General features: G+C 34.7%; 1 protein-coding gene across 2 annotated transcripts in view; it reads left to right on the top strand.

Annotated features, from left to right (window-relative positions):
- The window catches only part of LOC135211054 (luciferin sulfotransferase-like), an 18,118-nt gene extending 7,170 nt beyond the window's left edge, over positions 1 to 10,948 (top strand). For both annotated transcript variants that reach the window (XM_064244111.1, XM_064244110.1), the window contains exons 3-8: positions 235 to 331; positions 1,163 to 1,337; positions 6,544 to 6,664; positions 7,546 to 7,640; positions 9,311 to 9,499; positions 10,627 to 10,948. In XM_064244111.1, coding sequence (XP_064100181.1) covers positions 235 to 331; positions 1,163 to 1,337; positions 6,544 to 6,664; positions 7,546 to 7,640; positions 9,311 to 9,499; positions 10,627 to 10,737 — 788 coding nt within the window. In that variant the 3' untranslated portion in view covers positions 10,738 to 10,948. The remainder of the gene's footprint in view (positions 1 to 234; positions 332 to 1,162; positions 1,338 to 6,543; positions 6,665 to 7,545; positions 7,641 to 9,310; positions 9,500 to 10,626) is intronic.
- Positions 10,949 to 12,500: the final 1,552 nt, after the last annotated feature.

The raw sequence follows: 12,500 nt of genomic DNA, 5'->3' as shown, positions 1-12,500 counted from the left end.
GTAAAAAAATAATAACTAATGTGACGACTAAAATTAATATATTTCATCTTCTGGATAATAATTGTAATCTATCACAGTCTCAAAATTAAGTAAAAATTTATAAAAAGAATGAACTAATGTGACGACTAAAATCAATATTGCATGTATTTATTGATCACTCAAGATTTTCTTTAATTTACTGTGTAAATGTTATGCATGATTAACGGCGTGACTTTATACGAAATTTCCTCTCAGGAACAACGTGGACTCAGGAAGTTGCCTGGTGTCTTGTTCATGGGCTGAACACCGAAGAAGGAAAACAGAACTTGATGACAAGATTTCCCTTCTTTGAGTGAGTACCTCCATTTGTTATCAAGGACAGCTGGTTTTAACCAGGACTCGCAAAGACTTAATGAGTCCTGGTTTTAACAGTCGATAGACTATATGTCTTTTTTGCCTCAGCCTTTCATAATTATCTACCTTAATCGTTTGTCTGAGAACGACTCTAGCAAATAATTTCCACCTTAAAATCAAAAAGGAAATATTTTAGTTTTCACTAAAAGATTTTGCAGATGGTTTCGATTATCTCTGTGAGTTGGGGCTCATTCCTTGCATCATATGCCTGGTGGAAAGGAATTTACATCTAGCCTTATATTACAATCTCTCCAATAATGAGTTCGAAGATTTAATATTCCTTGTTTAAATATAACACCACTAGAACTGAGGTATTTTAAAATGCAGTTGTATGTAGGAAGATCCTGCTCGCAAAGAATATTGTAGAATCATAAAAAAATTATCTAATGCTGAGAACATTTGAAATTTGAGGTACTTGACAGCTTAGGTGATTTGAAACCTGAGGAACTTGGGATCCTACAACTGTGAATTTCCCTGATTAGTCTGCAATTTTCGATTTCCTAGAGAAAGCTTTGGACAATTGCTGGTAACGGATATTTATTAATGCTGAGATGCCTTAGAATTTTATATCGCAAAAATTATTTCACCGGCATATTGGAATTTGATTCTTAAAGGCAGATGAGATCAGCCAGGTAGATTTCAAATTTTTATTTATGAGCCCCCATAAAGATTACGAGAACAGGGTCTATATCTTTTCTGTCTATTTCACGTCCAATGTTGATAAGCGCATTATGTTTAATTTATTCATAAAATTTATCATCGCGATCAGATGGGAAAGCCTTGTGCCAGAGAAGATGGAAAAGACCCCAGGGCAATTGGATAGTGACCCTTGTCTTCCTGGTAATACTTGGAAACTTGTGAACAATATGAAATCTCCTCGGACCATCAAGTGCCACCTTCCGATGCCGTTGTTGCCCAAACAATTCTGGACCGTAAAACCAAAGGTAAGTCCAAAATAAACTTTTAACTTCAGATGTTCCAAGAAGATGAATTCATTACTACCCTATTACAATTCTAGTGTTTTAATCATTTACTTGCATTCTTATTTATTTATTTATTTTTTTTATTATTCCTTTCTTTTCTCTTTTTCAAAAAGCGATCTGTCCTTTATATTTGCCAGTACTTTCTGTTACTTCTTTCTAACGAACGCCATAGTATTTGGAAGCTTGAATTTCAAGTCAGTGGCCCCCTTTGGTGGGCTTGTTGTGTGTAAAAAGTTTTATCTTCTGAATAATAATAATAATAATAATAATAATAATAATAATAATAATAATAATAATAATAATAATAATAATAATAATAATAATAATAATATTTAATAATAACAATAGGGTGAGCGCCTTGAGTATGTGAGATGCTGAAGGTAATTATACAAGTGTAATAAGAAGATCTAAAATCATATTGGGTCTTGTAATGGGACATGTTGAAAGGAGAGTGAGTAGTATGGCGTATATAAGTAAGTCTCGGAAAAAGATTTGTTTGTACTGTTTGTAGGGTCAGAACAATAAGAAAATTAATTCACCTAAAGGTCGTGGAGGGAGGTGAGCTCTTTGTTGTTTGTAACTGAAATAAAAGTAGGGACTGGTGAACAAATCTGAGGTGATCCGACCTCCAGCTTATTCGGTGTGCGTGCTAAAATCTACGGTCAAATAGAACATTGTTTCCCCAGCGAACATTAAAATGAACATGCTATATTTGATTAGAAATAATTTTCCTGTACTGTTTAACGTGCTCATTATTTATTTTTAACATTTCCATTCTAATAAATAGATCATAAATATCCTATCCTAAAATTCCTGTATCTTAAACTCAACCCAAAATACTTTTTTCCAGACTTATCAGGCTCTTCCATAGATCTTTCCTAACCCCTAACAACAATAGAATATAGTTTGTAGTTTGTAAACAAAAAAAGGCTATAGTTAGAAAAGTAAAACTGCAAAAGAAAATAGAAGCAAATTAATTCATGTTGGATTATGGAAGTAAATAGGACGAATAGATTTAGGGTTAAAGTACAGGCGAAGTAAAGTATGACTCTAAAGGGATCTTAAAAAAATGTATGGAGTAAAAAAAAAGGAATGTCTTTAGATACAAAAAAAAAAAAAAGCAACAAGACAGTCTTTGTGGCGCCAACTTTTCTTCTTGTAAGTGGAGTATTGTTGTTGAAAATTAATAAGAACTTAAAAAAAGCAGACTTTATAAACTGTTTACATATAGATTTGGCTCAAGGACGGCTGACGTAAAAAAAAAAAAAAGTGTATGAGCTGTGTACATATAGATTTTGCTTAAGGACGACTGACGTTAAAAAAGGTGTATAAACTGTTTACATATAAATTTGGCTCAAGGACAGCTTGGCGTAAAAAAAAAAAAAATGTGTATAAAACTGTTTACGTATAGATTTGGCTCAAGGACGGCTTACGTAAGAAAAATGTGTATAAACTGTTTAACGATATATATTTTAGCTTAGGAACGGGCCTTGACGTAAAAATAAAAATGTATAAACTGTTTACATATAAATTTGGCCTTAACATGACGAACTGACGTACAAAAGTGTATGAGCTGTGTACATATAGATTTTGCTTAAGGACCACTGACGTTAAAAAAGGTGTATAAACTGTTTACATATAGATTTGGCTCAAGGACAGCTGGCGTAAAAAAAAATGTGTATAAACTGTTTACGTATAGATTTGGCTCAAGGACGGCTTACGTAAGAAAAATGTGTATAAACTGTTTACATATAGATTTAGCTTAGGACGGCTGACGTAAAATAAAAATGTATAAACTGTTTACATATAAATTTGGCTTAATGACGACTGACGTAAAAAAAAAAAAAGTGTATAAACTGTTTACATATAGATTTGGCTCAAGGACGGCTGACGTAAAAAAAAAAAGAAAAAAAACTAAAACTGTTTACATATAGATGGCTTAAGACGGCTGATGTAAAAAAAAAAATAAAATAAAATAAAACTATAAAAAAAAAAACTGTTTACAATATAGATGGCTTAAGGACGGCTGATGTAAAAAAAAAAATAAAATAAAATTAAACTATAAACTTTACAATCTCGGTTTTGGCTTAAGGACGGCTGATGTAAAAAAAAACTATAAACTGTTTACATATAGATTTTGGCTTAAGACGGGCTTGATGTAAAAAGAAAAAGAAACAAAAACTCTAAACTGTTTACATATAGATTTGGCTTAAGGACGGCTGATGTAAAAAAAAAACATATACTGTTTTACATATAAACTTGCTTTAAGGATTTGGCTTAAGGACGGCTGATGTAAAAAAAAAATATAAACTGTTTACATATAGATTTGGCTTAAGGACGGCTGATGTAAAAAAAAAATATAACTGTTTACATATAGATTTGGCTTAAGGACGGCTGATGTAAAAAAAAAATAAAAAGAAACAAAACTATAAACTGTTACATATAAGTTGGCTTAGACGGTGATGTACTAAAAACTTGTTTTACAAATTTAGGATTTGGCTTAAGGACGGCTGATGTAAAAAAAAAAACTATAAACTGTTTATATATAGATTTGGCTTAAGGACGGCTGATGTAAAAAAAAAAAAAAAAAAAAGAAAAAAGAACAAAAACTCTAACTGTTTACATATAGATTGGTTCAAGGACGCCTGATAAAAAAAAAACGAAAAAAAAAACTATAAACTGTTTACAATATAGATTTGGCTTAAAGGACGGCGATGATAAAAAAAACTGTAAAAAAAAACAAATAAAAGTTTATTATATAAAAAAAAGATTGCCTTAAGGGACGGCTGATGTAAAAAGAAAAAAGAAACAAAAACTCTAAACTGTTTACATATAGATTTGGTTCAAGGACGGCTGACGTAAAAAAAAAACGAAAAAAACTATAAACTGTTTACATATAGATTTGGCTTAAGAACGGCTGATGTACAAAAAAAAAGAAAAAAAACTATAAACTGTTTACATATAGATTTGCCTTAAGGACGGCTGATGTAAAAAAAAAAAAGAAAAAAAAAAACTATAAACTGTTAACATATAGATTTGGCTTAAGGACGGCTGATGAAAAAAAAAAAGTTTACATATAGATTTGCTTCAAGGACGGCTGATGTAAAAAAAAAGAAAAAAAAAAACTATAAACTGTTTACATATAGATTCGGCTTAAGGACGGCTGATGAAAAAAAACAAAACTATAAACTGTTTACATATAGATTTGGCTTAAGGACGGCTGACGTAAAAAAAAAAAAAGATAACTTCACATATCGATTTGGCTCAAGGACGGCTGATGCAAAAAAAATATAAATAAAATAAACTATAAACTGTTTACATATAGATTTGGCTTAAGGACGGCTGGGAAGACGCCGAAATATAACAACGAAGTGGTAAAGATTACAGCGCAAATTACAGTATAATAAACTCAGTATTCTAATCACTTGTAAAGCGCAGAAGTTGAACATCTTGGTTGTGTTTAAAAAATCAGGTTTTGGGATGGAAAGAGAGGGAGACAAGGGGGTTTTATTATGCAAGAGCCGTGAATGTGTGTTTAATGCCGATCTGAGAGGTGCATTATGTTTGTAGCGTGTTTTGACCTTGCAGATGTGTGTGGTCTGTATTCGCATATGATGCGTGAAATATTTTGGTATTCTTCAACACAGTTGACTCTTCTGTGACTTGGTAGTTAAAGGATGAACTTGACGAGGTTTTTTTGTCTTTTAATATATATATTTTTTACTAGCAATTACCCCATATAATTAGCATTTACAATGTTCTCCAACTGTATGGCAATCCTATTTACATCTCGGAGTTGTTATGAATCATTCTGTGACCTTGAAAAGTGGATTCAACTGGTTGCGAAAACCAACCCTTGACGTGTCGACGAAAGAGAACCTTTATATAGAAGACACTGATAGGCGAGAAACCTACTGCTTTATGAGAAGTCTGCTGCTTTTAACTTCAAAGCAGAGAGCTGAAAGGCAGACGTCACAAGCAGTGAGAACATGCACACTAAAATTCTTTAATGAAGACATTCATACAAAGGGGCAAATTGCGCGACAGTAAAGTCTGATTAGCCATAAAATTGTAATCTATTCTTTAAGGTTCAGTGGCAGTTGTGCGTGCATGGTTCTTTCACTTGAGCTCGGAGGAAATCTATGTCCTTTTTCCTGTGATTTTAACATGAAATTTCGTATGATATTCATACAAGAATCTCGTATTTATATTTCTAGTGGCATGACCTGTCCCGGTCTTCATACGGTGGACGATAATGTAAGGCATTTTTAAAAAATTAAACAGGCTACTTATGTTCACAAAACAATGCAAATAAATTAATAGATAAGTGATAAAACAAATAAATAAATAGAAATAAAAAAAAAACGAACTGAAAGTATATTTCATAAAGCACTTTCCCCTCCTTTCTGAATGTTGTTGATCTTCAGAGATGAAAATAGTTTTATCAATGTCTGGTCTTAGTAACGTTCCCCAGAGTTCTATTTCCATTGGTTGAAATTTTGCAGTAACCAAAAGAACTTGTCTCCTCCATAATAATGATCTCTCTTGTGTTATTATGGAGGCTTTGCTGTGGAATCAGCTCGTTTTTTAAAGGTATAATAGCCGAGGTATTCCAGTATAAGCACCGGGCATTTATCAAAATTTCCCGAATCACTTCACTATTCTGTGATCTTGATGCAATTGTCCTACTAAAGTTTCTTTGCATTATCCCTTAGGCCCCTAGCTGCAACCCCTTTCATTCCTTTTACTGCACCTTCATCCATATCATCTTTCTTCCATCATGCTATCCACCCTCTCCTAACAATTATTTGAAAGTGCAACTGCTTTGAGGTTTTCCTTCTGTTGCACCTTTCAAACCTAATTATACTCTCAATTTCCTTTCCAGCGATGAATGACCTCATAGGTCCTATTGCTTAGCCATTGGCCTTAAACTCTGTGTATTCCCTTCCCTTCGATGCAACTTTCGATTCATATTTGAGAAAGACTGTTAGTTTAAAAGAGCGAGTGGCATGGGAAATATGATGATCATTTAACTGTGCTTTCGAAAGTATCAAGCCATGTTTAAGAGGGCTATATTCGGGTCAGTTTGCCGAGCAGGTTCAGACAGAAATCCTAGTTTTGTATGATGTATCTCACCTTTTTTTTCTTTCTTCCTTTTTTTTTATAGATTGTCTACGTTTGCCGTGATCCCAAGGATGTCTGCGTCTCCTATTATTACCACTCAATCAAGCTGGAAGGATACACTGGAGAGTTTTCTGACTTTGTGGAACTTTTCCTGGGAGACATGCGTAAGTCGTACTCCAGTGGTCCAGATTTTGCCGTAGTCTTCCTTTTCATCTTTTATTATTATCATACGTACCATTATTATTGCAACCTCCCAACTATACACACCCACAATATACACACACACACTGATCCATCTTTTCAACAACAGATCCCTTATTTTCCTTTCTTTGTATTTCCCCCATTACTCACATTTTCAGTTCTCACCACCAAGCACCTCATTACAGTCTTCTACACTTTCTGGCAGTGTCACTGATTTTTCGCAACTTTTTTCACGTAGAGGAGAGTTGGCACAACAATCTTCTCATTCGTTCCAACACCGGCTCCCAAGAGGATCCATCTTTTCATTGATACCATTTTCACTTTCTTGTTAAACTCCTTACCTTCCTAAATCTGTGAATGATTTTTCTGCTTTCGTTCATTGATATGTTACGTTTGTCCCACCGCTATCCAGTCATCCACCATCCCAGTTAATGTTAATTAATGTTACTTGACTCACTGTCAGTTTAACCCAATAACCTTACCCTTGATAATTATTTTCATTTAAGTACTCGAAATACTTCATTATTCTCCAAATTTTTTCACTATCCCAATCGACGATACTATATCCAATTATCCTTTTAACATAGCAAAAGGGTGTTTATAATGATTATCAAGTTCATTGAATCATGCATGCATTCATTTTATTGCACAAGATTTTTTTGTAGTTTTATCGTTTCGAAAATCTAAATATGTTAGAAACAAATTGTTTATGAATACTTTTAAGAGATGAAAACACTGAAGCCTTTTTCTCTTCCCACAACATTTGGATCTTAGATATTTGAGAATGTGGAATTTCCATCCTGAGATTTAACGTTGCTGAAAGCCTTGTTCTGATCACCCACAGTCGTCTACTCTCCTTTCTGGAATCACACGCTGGACTTCTGGAAGAAGAGGAATGAAGAAAACATCCTCTTCCTGCGATTCGAGGACATGAAGGCCGTAAGTTGATTCCGTCCGTACTTTTTGTGTCCGCCCTCATATCTTAAAAGCTACTGAGGCTAGAGGGCTGCAAAATTGGTATGTTGATCATCCACCCTCCAATTATCAACCATACCGAATTGCAACCCTCTAGCCTCAGTACGTTTTATTTTATTCAAGGTTAAAGTTACCCCACAATCATGCATGTGGCAACGATATAGGACATGCCACCACCGGGCCACGGTTAAAGTTTCATGGACCGCGGCTCATTCAGCATTATACCGAGACAACCAAAAGATAGATCTAATTTTGGTGGCTTGATAAAACGCTGTGAAGGAAACTTAATTTCTTCGGCGCATTTTTTACTTGTTTTCTATTTTTCGATAGGATTTCCTCCTTGAGATATAAGGGAACCAGTAACCATTCAATTTTCCAAGTGTCAAGATTCCATGGCTCATATATTTTTTATATTAACCTACAGGATTTCCTCCTTGAGATGTCAAGGAAATAGGAACCATTAAGTTTTTCAAGTACCAAGACACACATTTTCTATAAATACCTGACACATAAATCTCGTTATGGCAGTAATGTCTTTATCAAAGGGTATCGCATACGATGTTTTTATACTACGCAGTTTTATTGTGACAAGTGGGCGATAAGTCAGAGCACTTGTTGTTGACGTTTGTTGATTAGTCGATTCAATGAGTCAGCGGACCGCCTACTTAAGTCTCTCTCTCTCTCTCTCTCTCTCTCTCTCTCTCTGCGTCCTTGACTGTAAAGCATATTCAGATGGGTGAATATTTATGTGCCCAAGGTTGTATATGAAGATGAACTCTTTTGGGGTATTTATTAATCACCATTAGAATGATCGATATATTCGGTTATAGAACAGAAGAGAATATGGAATTTAGGCCAAAATTCCAGCCCTGGGTCCTATGAGGTCATTCAGTGCTGGAAGGGAATCTCAGGGGTGACAGGGAAAAATTGTTAGGAGAGGTTGGAAAGTTAGATGGAAGAAAGAGAATATGAACGGAAGTACAGTGCAAGGATTGAAAGAGGCTGTAGCTAGGGATCGAAGGGACGCTGCAAAGAACCTTAAGTAATGATTACAGTGCGTCACGTGAGGTGCACTGACGGCACTAATCCCTTACTGGGGATATTAGCTTACGGCAGCTGAGGATTAGAAAATAGTCAGCAGAAGTTTGAGGGCGTTGAATATTAAGAGTGTTTTAAGAGTTGAGTGAAAAGAACCTTTTTCGTGTTTATCTTCTGTTGTATTTTTTAATATAGACATCTGTGATTCATAAATGCTTTGCACATTGGAATCTGCTCCTTACAGATGTCCACACAGAGGTTATACTCCGACGGCCTCTGCAGCTATTTGGTCATTATTATAGCCCATCAGCAGAAGACTGCCCAGTGATAATTCAGTCATGATTTGATTATCGGAACATCGGGATGCAGCTTACATATTTGTCGAGCTTATTCTTAAACACATCTACGCTCACTCCTGATATGTTCCTCAGATGAGCTGGCAACGCATTGAATAGACGCTGCATTATCGATGAGAGAGAGAGAGAGAGGAGAGAGAGAGAGAGAGAGAGAGAGAGAGAGAATACGTGTATTATAAATTCGCATAATTCTACCTCAATATTTGTATCTGTTGATCCCTGTATTATAATTCCTCCTAGGACCTGCCAGCAGTTATCAAGAAAATAGCATCGTTCCTGGGCAGGAGCGTCACGGAAGAAGAGGTAGAGCGCATAGCAGACCATTGTTCATTCGGGAGCATGAGCCAGAATAAGGCTGTCAACAACGAGGACATAGCCGCCGCCGAATCAGAAAGAGGGAAGTCGATCAAGTTCATGAGGAAGGGAAAGGTTTGTTGTAGTCCCTTTTTACTGCACCACTGTTCATATTCTCTTTCTTCCTTCTTTCTTTCCACCATCTTTCTAACAATTGCTTCATATTGCATCTGCGAGGTTTTCCATCTGTTAAGCCTTTCAGACCTTCTTACTGCCATGCTGAATGACCCTCTTAGGTCCCAACGCTTGGCTTTTGGCCTAAATGGAAATTCTCTCTCTCTCTCTCTCTCTCTCTCTCTCTCTCTCTCTCTCTCTCTCTCTCTCTCTCTTCCAATGGTTCTAGGTTATCCCGTCAGTGCACCTTGAAATATCATTGGAATTGTAAAGTGAACTAAAAATATTGTCTTTTTTCTTTTCCCTGCATTTTTATTAGTTCAGATAAGCCTCATATAAGTTAAATGAAATATTGGTAGAATATACATATTTAATTAATTTTTCATGTATGTCATAATTAATTTGATTTCTGAATTCAATGACTGATGATATATTCTAATCATGTCCGCGAAGAGTATATACTAATTATTCACTGACAATTATGTAGTTTTTTCCATGGGGCTATGATACCTTTTAATATAATCACAATTAGAAGTTTACCATTTCTTTCAGTATAATCACAATCAGAAATATCACATTTCTTTTAGTATAATTACAGTCAGAAGTGTCACATTTCTTTTAGTATAATCACAATCAAAAGTGTCACATTTGTTTTAGTATAATCACAATCAGAAGTTTCAAATTTTTTTAGTATAATCACAATCAGAAATGTCACATTTCTTTTGGTATAATCACAGTTAGAAGTTTAGCATTTCTTTTAGTATAATCACAGTTAGAAGTTTAACATTTCTTTTAGTATAATCATAATTAGGAGTGTCACATTTCTTTTAGTATAATCACAATCAGAAATGTCACATTTATTTCGATATAATCACAGTTGTAAGTTTCACATTTATTTCGATATAATCACAGTTATAAGTTTCACATTTATTTCAATATAATCACAGTTAGAAGTTTCACATTTATTTCAATATAATCACAGTTAGAAGTTTCACATTTATTCCAATATAATCACAGTTAGAAGTTTCACATTTCTTTCAGTATCACCACAATCAGTAGTCTGATTCACATTAAATCTCCCTTTCCAGGTAGGGGACTGGAAGAACCACCTGACCGCGGATCACATCAAGGCCTTCAAGGAATGGACCCGGAAGTCGCTGGAAGGCTCGGATTTCCCTTACTATCAGGACTATGAATAATCAAGGAATAATCAGGGAATTACTATATGATGAAACCGTTATCATCCATATAACCGTATTTTCCAAACCCATCGACGTTTCTTATTCACTGGTGGAAAATGAAAATGTCTTTGTTGTTTGTTGTTGCTATTGTTGTGTTTGATGAAGTTATGTTTAAAAAAGCTTTCTTCAAGCCGGTTTTTCATAATATATATATACTGGGACTGTTTTGTGCTCTCGTTTTTCTTATTCATGAACGCGCCATGGCTCAACGCCACTGAACGGGGCCCTTTTGTCGTCCACTGACGCAATTTGGTCTTTATCTTTCGACTCTTATTTACGAAACCCTTCCGCGTTGCAGCTGTGGAATATTAATTTGATATATAAAAAACAAATACGCCAGTGAATTACAGAAATGCTTTTCCGAGAAAAATAGTGTTAACCTACCAGCAGAATTTCGTGAAGTGGTCAATACCACTTTATTAACGTCCAGTGTCAACATACAGTTGTTCGCCCTGTATCGTCAAGAGGTAGCAATCCATTCAGACGGTTTGGAGACAAATATTGCAAATTTTTTCGAATGTAATGCCCTAACTTGGTCATGAAAATCTGAGACACGTTTCAGCATACTATTCGTAACACTACTTTTGACATCAAAACATGAAAATTGTCTAATGTGGTATTACATAACACTGACATGCAGAAACCGGTATGACCTTTGACCCCTGCCCCCTTTCTCTCTCTAGAGTAATGATTCAAAATTAGAGAAAATGAATTGTTTGGCTGAGTCACAAAAAAAAAAAAATAATCGGAAAGGTATGGAAGAGCGTGAAACTGCCCTTTGAAAAAATAACATATATCCTTCTCCCTAGCTTTCCCTGACAGCTCTCTATTGAGAAAAAAAATTGATTGATTGTGGGTTTTCTGGCGTCACAACTACCAGGGTCACCGACGCCGGAGAGAGAAAAAAAGAAAGAAAAAACAGGGCAGAAAATCAAGTGTCATTTCACAATGCTATCAGCCGAAGGTGGTAGAATAAAAATCCAATGTTAAAAAAAAAAAAACACATAGTTGATACTCATCTGTTATAACACTTTCGATTTTTGTATATGAATTTATAAATCTGTGGTGGGCTTCACGGATGTACGGTTGTAGTACACAGATATCAGAATCTAGAGTCTGTAATTTTAGCATAATCTATGATAAATATCTCTCACAAACCTGGCTAGGATGACAACCGTGAATCTGGAACCGGATTGCAACCTACCTCCTCAGTATCTTGTTTTCTTAGGAATCCAGCATTTACTAAATATCCTTGTTGCATCCAGTCCAATCCAGGTCCTGCTAAATATCCTACGGAATTACTCCTACTGCTCCCAGGACGATAACCACTTCCACTTCGGATTCTCTGTTTATCAGAAATGATTTTTAGGGTCTTACATTTACCAGCATTAGGTTTGATATATATATATATATATATATATATATATATATATACATATATATATATATATATATATATATATATATATGTGTGTGTGTGTGTGTGTGTGTGTGTATAATATATATACATACATGTGTAATATGCCTATTTATATTCATTCACACATATATGCATATAGTATATACATACAAATATACTTATATTTTATTATTATAATCAAACTACTTAAAAGGTTAACCAAAATTCAAAGTACATCGCCCAGGAAGTCATCATTTGACAAAGATTTCCTCATCTTTCCGAGCAATTAATTTTGTACCTGTATTTAGGAACATTATAAACA

The sequence above is a fragment of the Macrobrachium nipponense genome, chromosome 4, assembly GCF_015104395.2.
Source record: "Macrobrachium nipponense isolate FS-2020 chromosome 4, ASM1510439v2, whole genome shotgun sequence".
NCBI classification, from domain to species: Eukaryota; Metazoa; Arthropoda; class Malacostraca; order Decapoda; family Palaemonidae; genus Macrobrachium; species Macrobrachium nipponense.
Note: the sequence above shows the minus strand (reverse complement) of the source record. Positions and strands in the feature narration are given on the sequence as shown.